Below are 21,956 nucleotides of genomic sequence, written 5' to 3'. Positions count from 1 at the left end.
TGACGGCTTTGTTAGTATTTTTCTTTTAAAATTTATTTGTTTGGCGAATTTCATAGAGAGTTAAACAGAAGGAGATATTGTATAAAAGCTTGCCGACTGCCAAACTAAGACTGAACTAGAGCTTTCAATCTCGGGATCTTAAGAACCGGGATCCAGGAAATCCCAGATCTTTGTCGGCACCGTAATCACGGTGCATCGCATGTTTTAATCCCGGGATTACGGGATTTTCATTGATTTTACGACCTTATTTAAATCGTAGGAAAGTCTTTTTTTATTGGCAGCATATCGTTTATTGCGTAATATTCTTAGGTTCTTGGGATACAGGCTACTTTTATTTTAGTTGAACTTAGTTAATGATGTATGTTACCTAACCTATGTATAATACTTGAATTATTAAAAAAAAACTTTGTAACAAGTAAAAATTTAAATAGTTAACTTCCCGGTGCCAGCACCAGGATCCCGGGATTGAAAAAATGCTTATAAAGGATTACGGAGTCACGGTTCTGAATAAAATCTCGTGATTGAAAGCCGTAGAAATAACTCTATAGAATATCGTTTGGTGTGTAGGTAGAAATAAATGCATGGCTGTGAGTAGATACGATTTGCAGAAGTACGCGTGAATGATGTCGGCGACAATAATATGGTTCATGGCCCACCTTCCTTGTTTCTGCTATCGATATCTATGGTAACTACGAAAATTGATGAAGAGTGATCACGTACCTAGTCTTTGTGCAGGTTGTGACGAGGTTTAAAATGCTATAAAATACCAGCTTCTTTATTTGCAATTAAATGTAAACCTGCTTGTTATTATTTTTTAATGTAAAGTTCATGCTCTGGTTTACTCTATCATAAACAGAAAAACCTAATAAAATAGCTTATTATGCAATACAAAAAACAATTGGACAACTCCTTTATAAGTGGGAAAGGAAATTTTCGGACCCTCAATTACAGATTTTTTTTTTGTGATATTGTTATTTCTGAAGCGCTGTGTAAATTTATAAAGATCTTCGAGATAATCTTAGCATCTAACTTCTGACATTAAAATCTCGAAAATATTTTAGACTTATAAATTCTAATGTTATTATATTATAAATATTACAATTACACATACTAATTTCGATTGGTGGTGCATGGGTGATGTAACAATATTCTTGCGTAATGCGTAAAATTATTCAAGTACATTTTTTATTCAGTTTGTATGAATATAACGCGTCTTGTGTTTTTATAATGTCACTGGCTGTACCCCGCGACGCGTTGCTGTCTGTGCAGATAGAGAAACTATAGCGCGTTTTGCTTTTACGTCCAATAGATGGCGCTGTTTTTTTATTTTTATTTTTAAAAAAGCATGTTTTTACCTGTCACAGGTGATATTTTTATAATATAGGTATTTAAAACCACACGCATATTCGAATGAATAGGAACTTTCTGAGATCTGAGATTTTGAACAGACGAAAATTTTGATTTGTTACATTCGAAACATCTTGAAACAAATATTTTTTTCATGAATACGTTCAGCCTCACGAATCCCACAATTGTAATATCCCTAGATTTTTCAATTATATATTAAGTCTCACGAATCCCACAAGTATAACATCCCATATTTTTCATGAATATATTCAGCCTCACGAATCCCATAATTTTCGACACGAATCCTGCGATTTTTTACTGCTCTGCGCTAGTTTAAAATAAATGAGTTCAGGAATTATATTACAAGATTTTTTTTGTAGAAGAATATCATAAAGCAGATATTCTGAGATTACCAGATAAAGCAGATATGATTACCTATTTAGGTACATGATATTATTAAATTACCACTTAAAAGAATATAATAAAATTGGGATACAGGCTTAAATCTTTTGTGCGACCTAATTCTTTCTCCTTTACCTGTTACATATTTCATGTCCGCAAACAGTGGGCCTGTAAAGGAGTATAATGAGTTTCGTAATGGGTACCAATTGACGAGAATAAAGCCGAGTAATCAGGGGGGCAGTTGCTGCGGAAAAAATTCCACCAAAATTTAAAAAGAGCTGTGACGTCAATGAACCCTGGCAAAATGCTTATGGGAAATGTTCTCTTTTCATAATATAAGGTTTGGTGAAATGAAAAAGTTCAGTATTGCCCCTAGTTTCGCTGTCCAGATCTGAATAGCAAGGTGTTCTATATATAAACTAATATGATTAATACTTTTTTTATTAATAGAGGTTTTTCAGATTTTTCAGATTTTTCATATAATCGTAATTGACCATAACCTTAGATGGATACCTCACATCAAACAAATAACAAATAAACTTCTCAAAACAATACACATTTTCCTAAACATAACAAACATATATAAAATAAAACAATTGAAAACAATATATTTTGCATACATTTTGCCAATCAATAATAGAATATGGAATTATTGCTTGGGGAGGAGCAACAAACTCGGCTATCAATTACATAGAAACCGCAAAGAAAACGATCTTAAAGGTAATACTAAAAAAACATAGACTGACTGATACAGACTAAATATTCAACAGCTGTGACGTACTAGGTATACGCCAATTATACGTTAAAACACTACTAAACTACATTTTTGACAAAAAAAAATAAATTTCAACATACACAAAATAACACTAACAGACCAGTTAGACAAAACATAAAAACTCCGACGGTAAATTCAAGCTTTGGACAAAGACACTACCAATACCATGCTATAAAAGCTTTCAACAGTGTAAAACTTGAAATCAAAATTGAGGAAAGTAAAAATAAATTCACACACAAAATTACAAAATGGATTAAAGAACAAAAAAGACAATATTACCAAAATTTCATAGCATAAAATAAAAATAAAACCTACACATAACACACAAAACCAATATAAACACACATCACTCACAAACACACAAGATTATTTTCAATGTATTATTTTTTTAATTCTAAATATATTATTATGTATTACGTATTTTTAATTTTAAATTTATTATTTTATCTTTAAATGTATTATGAAGATTATATTTTCATATAATAAAATGAAGGCCTCAGCACGGGCAAGCCACCCAGTGAGGCCTACATTGCTGGAAAACATAAAATTTAAAAAAATATTGTACCAAATAAAATAAAACAAATAAATGTTTTTTTTTGGTTTAACCGAGGATTGAAAATTCCTCTCCAGATACTGAATCTTAACTGCTGTTAACTTTTAAAATGTTTTTAAAACTAAAAAAAAATGGTTTTTTTGGAGGATTGAACTATCCTCCCCAGAGACTGGGGTTAGTCGCGCTAACAACCAATCCAAAACCCAATTGGTTAGGACCGATATTTATTTCGTTTATAAATTGCTGTAATGTCATCCAATTTTATAGAAATTCGTATATGTCCGGGTGTGTTTATGTGATTGCTACCATAATTTATAGTATGCATTGTCATCGACAACAAGATATCTGCCGAGATTCAGTTCGATCGGATGTCAGGGGTGGGTTAATTTCAATTTCAAATATTCCACTTCATTCATACATTCATTCAAGAAAACAAAAGTGATATTTGAAAAATCAAAAAATAAGTGAGGAAATTGGTAAAGTTTCTTCTTTATTTAAATTATTTGTGAACTTTGTTTTATATTTTTAAAAACCTACTATACTTAGCTCGTAACTTTATTAATATGTATATATAATGCAATATTTATGTTATATTTTTTTTTTTTTTTTTTTTTTAAAAGAAAGACAAACATTCCCAGGTTACGAATAACCCAACAATGTTTGAAAATCTCCTACTACCACCACAGAAAGCCGAAAATGTTGCTTGTGTTGTGATGGAGGACTTAGCCAGCCGAGGAATCGAACACGCGACGCTCGGGTGAGACCCAAGCGCTATGCCCACTCAACCACTGACCGGTCACACAGCATACATGTAACCACTGTACATAGTGTTCATATAAGTACTAGGTATATTAGCGTATTTGTAACCACTGTACATAGTGTACTATATGTACTATATTAGAATACATGTAACTTTTTTATTTATTTTTTTTATTTTTTTTATTTATTGTTTTGGTGTTTAATTCGTAGAACTCCATTTATTTTTTTAAAATAAATCAAATTTAATAATGTTATAATAATTATTAAGTTCTGCAAGTATTTCTGTTATTTTTACAGTTTTTAATGTGACAGCTGTTTCGGCTTTTGAGGCCATTATCAAACTGTGGATATGTCTACACGGCGACGACTTATTTATATGATTTTATAATCATGCGACCATATAGACTGTGATGCCGTTTATATTGGACAGACTGGAAGGGCCTTTTCAACTAGATTCAAAGAACATATGCGTTGCTATAAAAATAATAAAATTGATTCAAAATTCGCAGCTCACCTCTTGGAGAAATACCACGTCCCGCTTGACAACAACGAGCCTAAACCTTTACACATAGAAAGAAAAGGTTTTAGATTAAATTTTCTAGAACAATTAGAGATAAATAAAAGAACTAATGATCCAAACATAACCCTTATTAATAATCAAACAAAAATGATCAATTCTCCCCTGCTTAATATTTTCAAAAAACCCAAAAAATATAATTCCTTAACATAATCACCCACATACCAACATTTAAGAAAACCCTTAGGTCATTAATTTAACAGGTGTGCAAACACTGCTGGATTCCCAAACATTTTGGATATTCCAATTCTTAATGAATCATTTTTTAACATTATAGAAATTTAAATGGGATGGGATAAATAAAATCATATAAATAAGTCGTCGCCGTGTGGACATATCCACAGTTTGATAATGGCCTCAAAAGCCGAAACAGCTGTCACATTAAAAACTGTAAAAATAACAGAAATACTTGCAGAACTTAATAATTATTATAACATTATTAAATTTGATTTATTTTAAATTTATTAAAAAAAAAAATACATGTAACCACTGTACTTATTGTACATATACGTACTATTTTAGCATATATTTAACCACTGTACATAGTGTACACATGTGTACTATATTAGCATAGTAACCACTGTACATAGTATACATACATGTACTATTTTAAGTTAAATAAGTGTACTATTTTAAGGTAAATAAATAAACTTGCATTTTGATTTCCAAGTGGTCGGAGACGCTGTAGGTATGTGTTAATATTTGTATTGATATTGGTGATTGAATTATTTTTTAAGGAAAAACTAATGTTTATAAGACAAGATTTTATGCAAAGCATAAAGGATAACAAATAATTAAAAGCAATAATTAGTCGCCTGAAATATCAATACAAATTGAAAATATCTCCCGAGTAAAAATAAATGCCAACGGGAATTGAACCCGTGCCTTCTGATGTCCGGTCAAGTGCTCTGAAACCACTGAGCTATGTCGGCTTATTTCCAACCCACCAAATGATTTAATTTATTCGACTTAGTACCTATACGGAACCTTAGAAAATAATCAATTTACAGACTGTAGAACAATTCCTTATTCTTAATAAGGAACTGCGCGGCCTTTTTCATACAAAATTAAAATTTTGAATTGAAGCCAAAATACCCAAATAAGCTAAATAACATTTTTTTAATCAAAAGGTATAGCAAATAATATCTAGTACGGATATATGCAATTTTATTTATTTATGATTAAAATTATGATGTATAGGCATTGACTAAATACATCAATGCATTAAAGAATTCAATTTTGCATGATTTAGATTTAAGGTTAACTGTAAAAAAAATTATCTCGCTCAATCAACTGTGTTTAAATAATGAAAAATAAAATAAACAAATATAAAATCGTAAAAAAAGAGTTTTTGGGTAGAAATTTTAGCTTATGTGCGACAAATTTATGTGAATCGATCATTTGTAATTTAAATGTAAAGCCTTCAAAATGCTACAACCATTTATATGTTTTTGTTAATTTATATTCATTAACATATAAATAATTGCCATTAATTAATGACTGCCAGAGTTACATTAAAGTCATTAAAAATGATTCTTTAATGGCCTATATTCTATAATTTAAAAAAAAAAATAATAAATAAAAAAGCTCATATCCGCACTCGATATTTGCTATACCTTTTAATTAAAAACTTTTTTTTTCAGTTTGATTGGGTATTTTGGCTTCAAATCCAAATTTAAATTTTGTATGAAAAAAGTCACACAGCCACCACGGAGAAAACTTACTGAAATAAAATATTGCTAATTTATAAAAAATCTCTTCAAATTTTTCGTATTCCGGTTAAAAACAGAACTGCAGGCCTTTTACTACTTAACTGACTTGAAAGGTTTCCTAATAAACTATCGGAAAAAATACGAATGTGTTATGCGATGTCGTAATATGCGTTCATAAAAATTAACACGTGTTCCGATCTATTATGACTGTACTCAAAATGTATTAGGTAACGGCATGCTATCACGTTTTTAATAGGAGTTTAACCGTCCAAACTAAAATATTTTTAATAAATTATTTAGAAACGCAATAAATTATGAACGAACAAGATGACAGATTCAATCGGCTTAGATAATGCACCTCTACGTTCCATAGATATTCTTGAATACAGACGCGTAGCGTTATTCATTATCGATACTCTGTAATCTCGCGCGTTTACGTGAAAAGACGTTCTAATGTCTTGACCGCTATTATCATATTTACGTCTTTTGACGTTCTAATGTTCTGAGTGGTTTTAATACATCAGAAAATCTCTTTTTTCACCGTGCAGACGCGGAATATACCACCTAGAAATGTTTGTATTTCTATGAAACAAAAGGATGTAAGAATAGATAAGAAGTATTGTATATTATCAGATTATGTATTTGTTGACCATTGTAGGACACAGTGGGAGCAGTGGCTCTGGACGGGACCGGCCACGTGGCATCCGCCACCTCCACGGGCGGAACAGTGGGCAAGTACGTGGGACGAGTGGGAGACGCGCCACTGATCGGGGGAGGCACCTACGCGGACGACTTCGTAGGGGCTGTCTCTTGCACAGGTAAATCGTTTGTTTTATTTTTAAAACACACCTGTACAGGACGGTGACTTTTATGCAATTATCAGGAACAAAGAAATACAGGTTATTGTCTTTTTGTGTATGTTTATATTGACTCTCCCAAGCCTTACGTCGCAAATTGCTGAGTTTCAGGAGAAATCGTCTAACCGAGAACTAATCTTTTTTACGATTTTTTTTAAATTTAGCTAGTTAAATAAGATCGTAAAACTACAATGTCGATTTATGGCGATTATCGTATCTTATAATCTTCGATAGAATCATGAATTTCGCAATTCGTAGTACGCGAGTTTGGTCGTTAGCGTAGAAAGCCGATAATAAACTGAGAGTGGGTGAATAATATATTACTGCAGTTTTATTTAAATTACTAAATTTAAATTGTTCAATTTCATTAAAAACTGAGTTATTAATAGTTACAAACTAAAATTCATAATGTCATTAAATTATAGAAAATTTTAAAAACAATAATCTTGTTTTTACATTACTACTCACATTTAATGACAGCCAATATGTTTGAAATACGTTTTCTTCTGAGAAGAAGCAGGTTTGGGTTGATTTTATTTTATAAAACTCAAATATTATCATTTTATGAAACCCAAATATTACAATTTTATGAAACCCAAATATTACCATTTTACGAAACCCAAATATTACCATTTTACGAAACCCAAATATTACCATTTTATGAAACCCAAATATTACCATTTTACGAAAGCCAAATATTACCATTTTATGAAACACAAATGGTAATATATGAAACACAAATATTACTATTTTATGAAACCGAAATATTACCATTTTACGAAACCCAAACATTTCCATTTTACGAAACCCAAATATTACCATTTTATGAAACCCAAATATTACCATTTTACGAAACCCAAACATTTCCATTTTATAAAACCCAAATATTACCATTTTATTAAACCCAAATATTACCATTTTACGAAACTCAAATATTACCATTTTATGAAACCCAAATATTACCATTTTATGAAATCCAAATATTACCATTTTACGAAACCCAAATATTACCATTTTATGAAACACAAATATTACCATTATATGAAACCCATACATTATTATTTTATGAAACCCAAATACTACCATTTTATGAAACCCAAATATTCTTTGCCGAAGAATTAGTCCTTCAGGGTCGAAATTGACAAAAACTGAAGAAAGGTCGAATATTTCGCATTTAAATTTTTCACAAAGATCCGGAGGTCTTCCGAGGTCGAAAACTTTTTTTCTTCATTAGATCTCCGTCATGTACTACATGCCAACAACTTATAACTACCCCGTAAATTTACTGTACTAATACACAAGTATTTTTTTCAGCGCTAATATACTATTATACTTCGTGGAGGAAATTTCAAGGAAAAGTGAAAAATCAAAATTCCCGGTAGTAAAAATATACGTATCAGGTTTTGCTGTGAATTTTCCGGGCAGTAATAGTTATTCCACCTTTGAGGTGAATATTCCATAGCTGAAAGAACCTACCGGAAAATGAATAATTTATAACAGGATGCTAATTTGGTAGCCTAGAGCTTACACTATATTATACTAGAAATGGTTGGAACTTCCATTTATAAGATTGTTCGTAAAAAATAGAAACTGCGAAAGTTTATAAAATACATAAAGAAGACCCTGAGTCAAATGATTTTGCCTTAGGGCCTATGTCATCTTTTGGGGATGCTGTGTGGAGTGTTTTTAAGAAAAAGAGGGAGAAGAGCTAAAGAAAGATCTGGGAAGGAAAAAGGTATGAGGAATGTGTAGGAATCTGGGGTCAGTGTGTCCAGGAGTGACGGACGATTAAATTCATTCCTCCCACTGCAGTATAAGGCGATGGGTTTTGAAAGTCCTGCTGGAGATTTAAAAAGATCTCCCTCTTCGTCTTCGTCTCTCTAAATCTGAAGACCTAGGCAATCCTCACTCCATGAACCCGGGCACCCCTGCTAAGTCATAAAATGAAATGCAGAAATCCACTTGGGGTGACCTGTAGCAGAGGTGTAGGTTATCCAATAAATGCTTTTCTGGGATGCGATACCCACATGCGCCTCACAAATAGGATAATATATTATTATAATAAAAAATGAAAAAAAAAAATTGTATACAAATTTTATTCAACGTGACATAAAGAATATAATATTATTTAAGTTAAAAAAATGTAAATATATCAGTCTCATATAAATTCAATGTGTATGCAATATAAATATCTCGTTATATAAAAAATCACGCACAAATAAGATATTATATCTTCACTCAACAGTGAAGGTATATAATCATCTTATATATTTTTAGGGACACGGATTAATGAACCTGTGTCTTAAAATGAATCTTTATCTACCTAGCATCGCGAAAGCATGTCTCAATAAATTACCAATTTACAAATGTTTCTAATTACCAATTCCAGGTCATGGTGAGAGCATCTTAAAGTACTGTCTGTCTATCTTGTTATATAAAAATCACGCACAAATGAGATATTATATCTTCACTCAATACTGAAGGCATATTCTCATCTTATATATTTTTAGGGACACGGATTAATGAACCTGTGTCTTAAAATGAACCTTTATCTACCTAGCATCGTGAAAGCATGTCTCAATAAATTACCAATTTACAAATGTTTCTAATTACCAATTCCAGGTCACGGTGAGAGCATCTTAAAGTACTGTCTGTCCCACACCATTATCACCCTTATGTCCGCCGGTTTCTCCTGTGAGGAAGCTACCAGGAAGGCCGTGACTGGGATGACGGAGCGGGTGGCCAACACGGGGGGCGCTATTGCCGTGTCCAACAAGGGAGATGTAGGCCACTACTGCACCACCAAACGAATGTCTTGGGCATATGTCAAGGACGGTCAAATGCACTTTGGGATTCAACCAAATCAACATGATGTAGAGGACTATGTATAATGGCAGCCAATAAACAATTTTAATAAAAAAATATTTTATTTTAATAATAAATTATCTTATAGGATACATTATAAAATTAGGATAAGTTGATGACGATGATTTCTTCATTTTTTAGTTTTTCCTTTATCACCGTTACAAGCTTCTTGCATTTGAGCGAAAAAATCCAAAATATAAGATGAGTATATGTCTTTTTTCCCTATTTCACTTAGAGAACGTTTGATTTGTCCAACTAAATAGAATAAATCGTTTGCAGGTTTTTTGGGAAACAAATAAGAAATATTTTCATTTTTACAGGAATTGAAAGCATGCGATATTCCTGGTCCAGTTCTACGATCTTCTGAAAATTAATGATTATTTATCAACTAATCGCTCTCAAATGAGCTAAAGATATTATTGAAATGGTTTTGTATCATTTTTTTAAAGAAGTTGCTGAAAGATCAAAGGATGTTGATGGTTGAAAAACATCCTTAAAAGGTACGGAAGATGTGAAAGAGAGAGAAAATTTTTCAAAGGATAAGGAGGTGTGAAACATTGAGAAATATCTGAAGGTTAAGAATGCGTATGCGTGTGAGATATTTCAGAAAAACGATAAGATGCTGGTGGTGGACAAATATCTGTTAAAGGAGCATAAGTCAAATTGTCATGGCTTTCGTATTGGTGAATAGATAGCATGGGGCAACAATTATCTGTGTGGTAAAAATGTGAAGATGATTCAGATTTATGGACATTTAAAAATGGACTCATTTCAGAAGAACGATAAGATGTTCGAGGTGGACAAATATCTGTTAAAGGAGCACAAGTCGAATTGTCATAGCTTTCGTATTGATGAACAGATAGCAAAGGACAACAATTATCCGTGTGGTAAAAATGTGCAGATGATTCAGATTGATGGACATTTAAAAATGGACTCATTTCAGAAGTATGAAAAAATGTTGAAAAATTGGAAGTATTCCCAGTTTTAAAAGGATCTTCTAAATCCCGACAGTCCAAAAAATCATCGCCCGAAGCCGTGTCTCTAAACGTGTCGGATAGCAAATAATCTCTACAGTAATGCGTTAATGCTACTTCAACTGGAATATCTGATTCATATATGCCTTTTCCGTTTACATATTCTAAAAGGTTTGCAAACGGTAGTGGATTAGTATCACTGTAATCATAATAAATAAGGTATTTGTACGTATTGAGAAGTTCATAATCTAGTGTCAAGTTAACATTGGGCTCCATGACTTTTGCGATTTCTTGAATTTGGGAATCAATTTTTTTGAGTCATTCTCATCAAGTCTTTGGGGAAATCATTTTTTAATAGTTTTCAGATAACTTTTTGGTTATAATTTGAATTGTTTCAAATGTAATAGTGCTGATATTATTTTGCATCGAGTCACCTTGAATCCCCTCTACTATTCCTCGCCTTGGTTTTTTGGTAATCGAAATGCCCGTAGAAGATTTTTTAACTTTTGGTTTAAATATTTTTGCGATTATCTTTTGTTTTTCTTTATGTTTCGTACAAATAATTGGCAATTTCCTTGCACTTTTTTCCTTTGTGCTTGATTTGTTTTTCTCCCTTTTAGTCACCTTGCGCGCACCTTTATCCATGAGGCGATCTGTAAAAACAAAGCTTGAAAATGTTTACAAAACGATATTTTAGAAACTATGTGGTGTTAAAAATCCAATACAAAAGTTATTTTTCTATAAAATTTAATAAAATAAACAATTTTCGTTGTATTAACTTATTTTGCCTCATTATTCACCAAACATCCTAAAAGTATGGGTTTTTAATTTCCTATTCAAATAGTTAATATAATTCAAGGATACTCGTACATATACACAAAATTTATGAATCATTATTATTTTTTTGGCATGAACGTAAGAACATGAAAATGTCTTATAAATAAAATGTTGCTACTTTCAGTCCAGCATTAAAGTGATTAATAAAATAAACTTACCCAATCAATAAACGTAATGAAAACAGAATGAAGATTTCTTTCTTCAATTTAAATTCACTGTTTTCTCAGGTCGGGCAACAAAACTTCACATTCTTTTTCGCACTTCTGTCACCATGTCGGTCTTTTACTTTTAACAATGACACGATAAATAATAAAAAAACAAATTATGACATCCTTTGGTCAAAAGACACTCGCAAAATTGTCCAATAGAATTTCATGCATGTAATTCAAACAATCAGACAAAGTTTTGCTGACAGCAACCATTTTCACTTTGTCAGCAAAATTCAAATTTCAATGCATAATTGCAATAACTACAAACACCAAAATCATTACTCTTCATTCTGATATTTTGCAACAGTTTTTGAGAATGTTAAATTTTAAACAATGTTATCATTTCAAATTATTGTTCTGTTTTAATTAAATTCACATTGTTTAGCTTTTAAGTCGTCCTAATCAGAGTTAGTCTCGGAATGCACTGGAGACAAAACAGTATTGCACGTGCATTTCTCAAAAGAATAGAAACATATCCGCAACCTACGAGATATAGTGCCTAATGAGCCATTCTTATATTATGCTTTGATGAATATTTGTAGAGCAGGCGATGTATTTATGTTATGGATATTTGAGAGCTTGTCTTATCACGTTCAGCGAATTATGTTTATTTTTAGTGTTAGCTATCCACTTACCTTTGGGTACAAAATAACAACAACTCAGAAACAAAGGTATGGGGTTTGGTATGCGTAACACAAATGTTAAACAATGTCGAATAAATAATACGTTATCACATGCTAAACTATGAAATGTATAACGGAGTAAGTAAATGATTTTGTTTTTATCGTCGGTTCTATAATTCCATGTGCTTAATTTGAAGATTATTGTATCTCCGGGGTTTCGTCCAAACTCTCTGATTAAATAAGACTACAGCTTCGACAGAACACTTGGAATTTTAATTTTATAGATTTACAATGGGCTATGATATCTTTATTAGCAGACGGTTGAAATAATATGGAACCCGACCTTGAGTTTCCGCCCTCATTTATTGTCCCCTCCCTCTCTACAACACTCCACATCTAACGCCATATATAGGTAACCTAATAGACTACTACGAGTTCCATGGATAGGTGAGTTCTTACATTAATATCAAGGATATCACAGAGCCGTTTGAAAATATATTTAATTAGCTTAAACAAAGCGCAATACAAATTACGAAATTTGTTAAATGGTCAAAAGTTCCTTCTACGAATCTATTATTACTTATATTGTAATAGATTACTTTGAAAATTATTTAGTTATTACTGCAGACTCGTGAAAAATCACGGATTCTTATAATTATAGGATTTGTGAATCTGTAAGTGTTTATAAAAAAAAAGCTTTTCAAAACAAGAAATTTACTTATCGAGCATTAGTAAACTTGAAAAATTACAAAATCTATAAAATTACAACATTATAAAAATACAAGATATGTTATGTTCATACTAAAAGGAAAAAAAATTGCACCGCTTATGAAAAGGATAGCCAATCAAGTAAAGTGTATATGGACGGGCCGTTAAAGTATGCCCACTGGACCTAGTTCAGAGAATCCAGTAACGTATCTTAAGTTTATAATTCATCACAGCACCTATCAAGCATTTGAAAAAATCAAATAGCATTTCGAATAAACAATTAGACATTGATAAAATAATGTTGGTACCTATTTTATTAATTGTCTGATATGATAAGTAGGTAGTTCGAATTTCGAAAAGTAAAAGTTTATTAAACTTGAATAATTTAATAAATTTCGAATAAAGAATTAGTCATTGATAAAATAATTTTGGTAATTTATCAATTGTCTGATATGATAAGTAGTTCGAATTTTGAAAAGTAAAAGTTCATTGAACTTGAATAATGTTGCGCATTAGGCAGGACTATTTCACAATACTTTTCATTCACAAACAAACCGAAATTAGTATGTATAATTGAAAATAAATGTTATAACAATATCTATTTATTTATTCACTGCACAAGTACCAAGTAAAGTAAAAATAATTTCAAAACAATTGTACAGTGTAATCATACTAATACGATTTGTATTAATTATTATTCATAATCATAATTAAATATTATTGTTAATTTGGTTTGCTTTAAATTTGCTCGAGTTTAAAACATTACTAATTAATGAGAAGAATTCAAACACGGACCAAACACATTTTAAAAGTATGTCTCAGAAGTAAGATGCTTGATTAAGTCTCGAGAGTAAGATGCTTGACTCGTAGTTCGACGGGCTTGACCCTTTTTCAACACAACTAGTTATTAGTTATGTTTATTTATTGGACAATTTGAATAGCGCCGCTTTTGTGAGATATCACCTCAGGGGCCCTTTACAGTTGATGCTGGTATTACAAAAATAAAGCGAAATTAAGTTAATTAAAATGAAGTACAGGAACAGGTGACACGAAGATAGAAGACGGAGACTCTGCAGCAAGAATCCTAGCTGGTGAAGAAACTGGACCAGCTGCTGCAGCGAAAGAGTGCACCACGTCCACCAACGGTGCCAGCACGAGGTTCGTCATCCGTGAAGGTATGTGTCTGCTGCTAATAAAGCGCTAACACAATATCCTCTCATAGATACCAGACCTTGGCAGCACCGTTGTGACATTCGACGAAGGTAGAGGATGGAGACTCTGCAGCAAGAATCCTAGGTGGTGAAGAAACTTGACCAGCTGCTGCCGCGAAAGAGTCCACCGTGTCCACCAACAGTGTCTGCACGAGGTTCGTCATCCGTCCAGATATGTGTCTTCTGCTAATTAAGCGCTAACACAATTATCCTAACATAGATAACACACCTTGGCAGCACCGCTGTGACGTTCGGCAAGTCCATCATTCATCTCGTTGTAATCTTGTTCCTGGTGATTGTGTTAGTTAGTGGTGCATTGTGCCCGCAATAAAAAGCGACGGTTGGGATAATAAATTACCATGGGCTTAGCGAAACACTTGTTAGGGCCTTCAGAGTTTCCGAGAATTCCGTTGAAAACAATAGCGTACATACAGTTACCGATCCTCGTCCCAAGTTTAAGTTCAGCGAATTTAGAATATTTTTTAGCAGAATTTTCGATTATTCACTTTTAACACCCTGCACTCTAATCAAATCACTATAAAGTTCTGATTACTGGTTGTTAAGTATCTTTAAAGTGTTGATTGACTGATTTTAAAAATAATTTCAAAGGGATGTTGCCTCATTTCCCCTGAAAATACTAAAAAAAACACAAAGCGGTTAGTGGACGCGAGGATGCGTCCGGCTGCGACGAATAAATAATCAGTGAAAGGGTCTATATTAAAAGGGAGGTATTTAATAAAACGTCTTGAAAAAGGGTACATATGATTTGATATTTTTTAAAAGAAAACAACTCTTATTAATTTAAAAAAATTAAAAATTGTGATGATTGGTCATTTGATGATAATGTCACATTTGAATTTCTGCGAAACAACTGAGCCTAACTATTAATATTATATATAGTCTTACTTAGTTGAGGATTCCTCTGTTTTCTATGGTTACCGATATGCTCTGGCATATACCCTGAAAAACATTGTATACCTACATGATATAATGAGGAAAATCAGCAAGGAAAGTTTATAAATTAGTGTTCAATTCGTTCGCATTCCAAAGCGCCGCGAAAACGATCAATATAAATTGTTATCAATGTTTACATCAAATCATCCGATCCTGCGATTGATGGATTACAGAGGCAATTGAAGCGATTTCCATTTGAGACTACTCATTGACGAAGAATGATGCGAATTTTGATTGAAGGTTTATTAACAACTAGCTGTCCCCCGCTACTCGTTGCTGTGGCTCAGTCTGTCTGTGCAGATAGAGAAACAATAGCGTGTGTTGCTTTAACTTCCACCAGATAGCGCCGTTTAAAAAAAACATGTTTTACCTGTCCATATAATATAGTTATATAAATTTCAGGATAATTTCAAAGCAATCGGTGAATTTAAGAGATTTAAAAATTTGAACAAAGGAATATTAATATTTTTATTTATATTGATTGACCATCTCCGAGGCGCTTTAGAGACATTTAAAATTGGTGAGTGCAACTTGCACTGGAGGGTGGAGTAATTAATTTCCCTTTTCAATTCAACTGTAACTACTTAAGTTCTCAACTATCACACTTCAACTCACTGATTGCAATACTGATTTAGCCGATTCACTTAAACGATAAAAGAACTGCAGAAAAGTTACCTTAAATTATTGTCAATAATAGTTTATTTTATTTTATCCAGGAAGGAATCAAAAAGTAATTAATATATTTTTATTCCTCAAATGTTTCAAATCTACGTGATTTTAGAATCACACGACAAAAAGTTTTTTGCCCGGACAGAGTTTTGAACCCCGGATTCTTCCTGAATGCTCTAGGATGCTACTTTTCACCGATCTGTTTTGGAAACATTACGTCGTCTTCGAACGTGGAACATACGTGATCTTCAAAAGTGAAACAGACGTGATCTCCAAAAATGGAACAGACGTTTTCTTCAAATTCGTTTAGTTATTACTTATTACCATTGTTTAAGGTTCTATCTTTCATTTAATAATCGATATAAATAAGAACCGGGTATGTTTATCCAAGACACTATCTAGGTTACAAACCAATTTTATTAGAAATTTTTTATCATTTGTAAATGTAGCTGATATACTATGGGAAAAAATAGTTGTAAGATGATATTCTAATTTTGAAATATGTGATCTACAAATTTGACGTTTAATAAATAGGTCCCAATGGTCGAGCGGTTTAAGACGCCTGTCCCGGTAAAACAAGAGATCCTGGGTTCGATTCCTTGGTTGTGTCCATTATTATTGTTTTTTATGTTTTTATTTCTTGCTGGTGCAATCCCGATGAGTTACAAAACTCATTGTAGGACGAAAGGAACTTACAATATATAGATGGGAGTTATTAGGTACAATTTTACATTGGTATTTTGATATCAAAATTATAAGTTTCACATACGAAAGAGTACAAAAATAGAAAAATATCATCATTATAAGTTTCACGTGCAAAACAGTACACACATAGAAAAAGGGAAGTTATGTAGAACAAACAAGAAGAAACAAAAAAGGATACAGACAGGGATATACACATAAGCACAGAGCCAAGGTAGGAATTTAAATTAAGGTACTTACCCACTAATACATTGGTAAAAATAGATTATGCTCGATTACAAATACAGGAGATAGAAAAGGAGAGAGAAAGAAACAAAACATATTACAACACGACAAGAATTACTTATTTTCGTTTTTATATGTTTTTAAAAATGTTTTATATTTTTCTGTATATTGTTCTTTTTTTTTATAGTGAATACCTCACAAGAGTCCCAACTGCTCCCGTCTGGAGCCAGTGAGACTATGGCATCCCCAATTGGGGGATGTTGTGAGGCTGAAGGTAAGTGGGGAAGGGAAAGAGGAAGGTGAGGAAGTACCTGGCTATTCAGATCTAGTCACTAAACACGGCTAAAGCCATTTGGAGCAACGTTTCAATTCTGAATGGTGGTCTTACACCAGGGCGATACTGGTAGTATCTTCCACTCTTCTATTTCATGTTTCGTTTTGATTTATTATTTATCTTCTTCTTCAATGATTTTTTAAATTGTTTTCACCATCAATTTATTTAGCAGTATATCATAGTGCTTTCACACAAGGGAAGTGTGAATTCCACGGAATTATAAACTCAAACGTTAGGACTTTTATGAAAGATTGACATTACCGTAATAAATGTAATCAACAATCTTGTTTATATTTAAATAATAATGCATCCCGGGCACTTATATACTCAGTGTATTTGAAACAGTGTTTGTTATTTTATTTAACAACTGTAATGGCTACATTGTTTTGCACACATTGCAAGGTTTCAGATTGCATTAACGAGAATTTAAACTTATCGCTGCATACCAATCACGATCGCTGTTATTACAATAATTGCAACTAATTATTAACTAACGCATTAATCATAAAACATATTGAACAGTTAAATAAAAATGCTGTGTTAAATTAACAAATAAACAACTAGTCTAACGAACTTATTCGAACAAATATTGGGTAACATAAACAGAACTGCTGCTAAAAATACTTAAATTATTAATAAAAATAATAAATGTTTCATTATCTACCTTTTTTTGTAACAAAAAGAGATAATAAAGGAGACTTCAATTTCATGTACCTACCATTAGATCAAAGTCATCTACAGGGTTTTCCAATACGAGGTGTTATTTTGATATTCAATCGTAAAAGATCAATGGTTTCGTTGCTTGTGTGGCACGTAGCGCCGTCTTGTTGAAATACGTTGTCCAGATCAATACCATCCAATTCCGGCCATAAAAAAATTTAATTATCTCTCACCGTAACTGTTGCTCCAGCCTCATTTTCAAAAAAGTAAGGTCCCATGACTCCGCCAGACCATGAACCGCACTAAACAGTCACAGTTTGAGGATAGAGAGGCTTTTCAACAATAACTCTTGGGTTTTCCGAGCCCCGGATGCGAAAATTTTGCTTGTTGACGAAGTCACCGAGGTGGAAATGGGCCTCATCACTCAAGATGATTTGCATTTGACTTACTCAAGTGAATTTTAATAATTTCAATGCGTTGTTGAAGCGTGTATCGTTCCATTTTTATTAATAACGTAGTTTTTACTTGTCAAATGTCAAAAAATGACAGCTTCAAAAGTAACATCTACCGAAATAGCGGCGAATTCAAAATAACACCTCTTATTGGAAAACCCTGTAGTATGAATTATTGTGACAACTATACCATTGTCTTAAGATTATAAACTTGGGAACTTTAATGCTAAAATCTCAGATACTCTCAATATGCCCCTTGTAAAGTATAAAGCTGCCATAATAACACATTTTAACCCCACTTATTTTAATGAGGTCACTACATGACGGGCTTATGTTATTGCTTCTTTCTTTACTGTTATTTTATTTGTTATGTTTATGTAATTCTTTAATTTTTCACTCATCAAATTTAATACTGGACTATGTATGTATGTGTAAAAAAAATAAACTATGTGTGTAAAAACTCATGTAATGATATACTCCCTGAGATCTCGTGTGCTAAGGATTTCATTTACATATTATTAGAATTTAGTAGTATAATAATATAATTATGTGGTGTTTTTTCTGAAAAAAAGATAAATATATTATTTTGTGTTTTATAGTACAGTTGATTGGTTTTGGTTTCAGTCTGTATTTTGTGTCAGCATATTTTCTATTACTGATTTCCCTGCGTTTTTTATCCAGCTTTTTATTTGAGATTTAAATGTTACTACCTGACGTGTACTCTGCGTGACAGGGGGTTGTACATAAGAGATAGACATCTACCAGGTGGGACTTTTATGTAGGCCCTTTTAAGATTTAAATTATTAGTACTTAATTATTTTGAAGTATCTCATAAGGTTTAGTCAGCGTTAGGAATGTAAGCGCCAGAAAACATTTTTTACGACTTAACCCCTCTAGCATTTGAGAGTCATATATGACCGGGCGTCCATAAAAGCATTTTTATCTTTTTTTCTATCAAGCGGAAATACATAATTTTTTGACGTTAGATTTCTTTCCAGTTTACATCAAATATTTATTCTGGAATCCATTAATAAAATTCTTAAAATAGACAAAATGAATAATTAAGTAAAAATGGTTTAACTTTAAAAGTTATTTCTTATTTTTTGTTATGTGAACGAGATAAAAGTGAAGGTACAGTTATCTTACAAATGCATCAAATAAAACAAAAGTGTTTTCGAAATATCGATTTCTGTCAATTTTTCTATCATTTGAATAAAAAAATAATTAAAAATTTGGTTAGCGTTTTTGACAGCATTTTTCACGTTTGATATTAAATTTTTATTTTATTATTTAGAAATCAGAGTTCTTATTTTAAATGCATACACCGGTAAGATAATTTTATCTAGTTTCTAAAGTATTTGTTTTTACGAATAATTAAAACAAAAAATATATATATGGTGCATTTTAAATATACAGAAAACATTGCAAACTGAACAAATGTGATGTAAGTACTGAAGGGTTAATTACAAAACATCATCTTTTCTCTATATAATATCTATGTATGTACAAGGTATATTTATAGAATACATGCATATTGTATTTATAAACCTTCTGGAAGATTTAGTCCAGCGTGCATAGACTGTGCAGAAAATCATCACATCAGCGAGTGCAAGTTTCTGGTGCTGCAACCCAAATGTATTAACTGCCCATCGTCAAACCGGAAGAGAGAATAAAACTCACCAACACCAACCAAATTAGCTAAAGAAAGGATTAATTACTTATTGAATAACATCATATATTTATTCTTTCTCTAAATTGCTTTGCTAATTTGATAAACTCAAACTGCTACAAACAAGAAAATAATTTTAAATTCAAGAATATGAATTATGTATGTACTGATTCCTGTAATGAAATTATATCAAAAAATCTCAATGATATCCTTATAAATTATAAGATATTCATTGAAGATAAGAAGATATTATGTTGTTTTTTATGTAAATTAGGATAGATACTATTTTTGTTCAATAAATGTCATAATTATGTTTTCTTTACAAGTAAGTAATTTTAAAAAGTGATTACCAAAGGAAAGATTGCTTTACATTTTTTAATGTATAAGACTGATTATAAAAAGAAAATATATATAATCAAGGTTTTTATTTCATGTAGTTCCCCCGCATTCATATTATTGAGAAATACATACAACGTAAGAAGCCGGATAGTCGGCGCTCTTTGCGGATTAGTCGCCGACTAATCGCTGACTACAATAGTGGCCGGATAGTCGGCTTTACCGACTAGTCGCCGACTAGTCGGAACATCTCTACTTATAATGCATACTAACGAACGAAGTATCGAAAGAAATTGCGATGAATTAATTCGAAAAATAAATAAATTAAATAAAATAAAACGGAATTGATAGTGTTATCCAAAACATAAACTTTTGAGGCATCACCTTTATATTATTTGAAAGAATATAATTATGTTACAAAAAAAAATGATATCATTACAAATAGTGGACTCTTCATATTCGTACAAAATAGATTTAGTATTGTCACAGTAACTGAACATCTAATAATTTTAATTAACTGTATCGAAATATAATTCAAACCTCAAAAATCAATAAACTATACCATACCATGATTTCAAACATATATTATCAACATTTAAAAGAAATCTATGCTTTATTGCAGGAGACTTTAACTTAAACATAAATATTAAGGATCTCCGAAAAGTGAATTCAATTATTTGGAAAACTAATGTAATCACCAATCATGCATTTTTCTTCAAACCTAAAGAACATAATTTAATAACCAGAATATCAATTACAAATATGACTATTTTAACCAAATACTAAAAAATGAACAGTGGTACAATGTTTTAAACAGTGACGACACCGAAACGTGTTCAGCACATTAAAAACTCGTCTGCAGAAACGACAATTCACGTAAAATCAAAACTTAGATCTTTAATGCCTTGGATAACCCAAGGACTTTATAAAAAAACGTTGTAAAACAACATTAAAAAATCTACACAATGAAAAGCGTACATTTTTACAAAAAAATTTAAACATAAATTAAAAACCTATTTTAAAATAAGCAAAGAGGAATTTTTCTAATATCAGATACTTTTTTCGGACAAGAACCATAAAAAATGTGGAAAATAGTTTACTTGGCCCTAGAAAATATTTAAAAAAACACTTATATATAAAGAATATAAAGTAAATTGAACACGAAAACCAGACCATATATGCTAATTTCCAACATCTTAAATTTAGTTTTTGCTAATGTTGGAAAAAATCTTGCGAAAAATATTCACAAACCTCTTAACGTGAAAAAGCAACCAATGGAAAATTTACAGAATTAAAAAATATTATCAAATTTTGAAACAACAGAATGTAAAATCTTAAAAATAATAGAAAACATGAAAGGAGGTTCATCTCCATGATTCGATTATATTATAGTACATATTCTTAAATCATTTGATAAACTTTAGTTTGCTAAAGGGAATATTTCCAACAAAATATAAAAACACAATAATTTCACCTATTTATAAATCTGGAGATCCATAACAAGTACCTAATTATCGCCCTAGCCATCTGTCTAATTCAAAACAAA

The 21,956-nt window shown here is 31.6% G+C and overlaps 1 protein-coding gene across 1 annotated transcript in view; it reads left to right on the top strand.

Annotated features, from left to right (window-relative positions):
• Positions 1 to 9,905, top strand: part of LOC149420297 (putative isoaspartyl peptidase/L-asparaginase CG7860) — a 50,961-nt gene extending 41,056 nt beyond the window's left edge. Inside the window, exons 5-6 of the mRNA XM_089636076.1 lie at positions 6,784 to 6,943; positions 9,605 to 9,905. Coding sequence (XP_089492202.1) covers positions 6,784 to 6,943; positions 9,605 to 9,873 — 429 coding nt within the window. The 3' untranslated portion in view covers positions 9,874 to 9,905. The remainder of the gene's footprint in view (positions 1 to 6,783; positions 6,944 to 9,604) is intronic.
• The last annotated feature ends 12,051 nt before the right edge of the window (positions 9,906 to 21,956 follow it).

The sequence above is a fragment of the Hesperophylax consimilis genome, chromosome 10 (assembly GCF_061612785.1).
Source record: "Hesperophylax consimilis isolate HC1 chromosome 10, BYU_Hcon_1.0, whole genome shotgun sequence".
Classification (NCBI taxonomy): Eukaryota; Metazoa; Arthropoda; class Insecta; order Trichoptera; family Limnephilidae; genus Hesperophylax; species Hesperophylax consimilis.
Note: the sequence above shows the minus strand (reverse complement) of the source record. Positions and strands in the feature narration are given on the sequence as shown.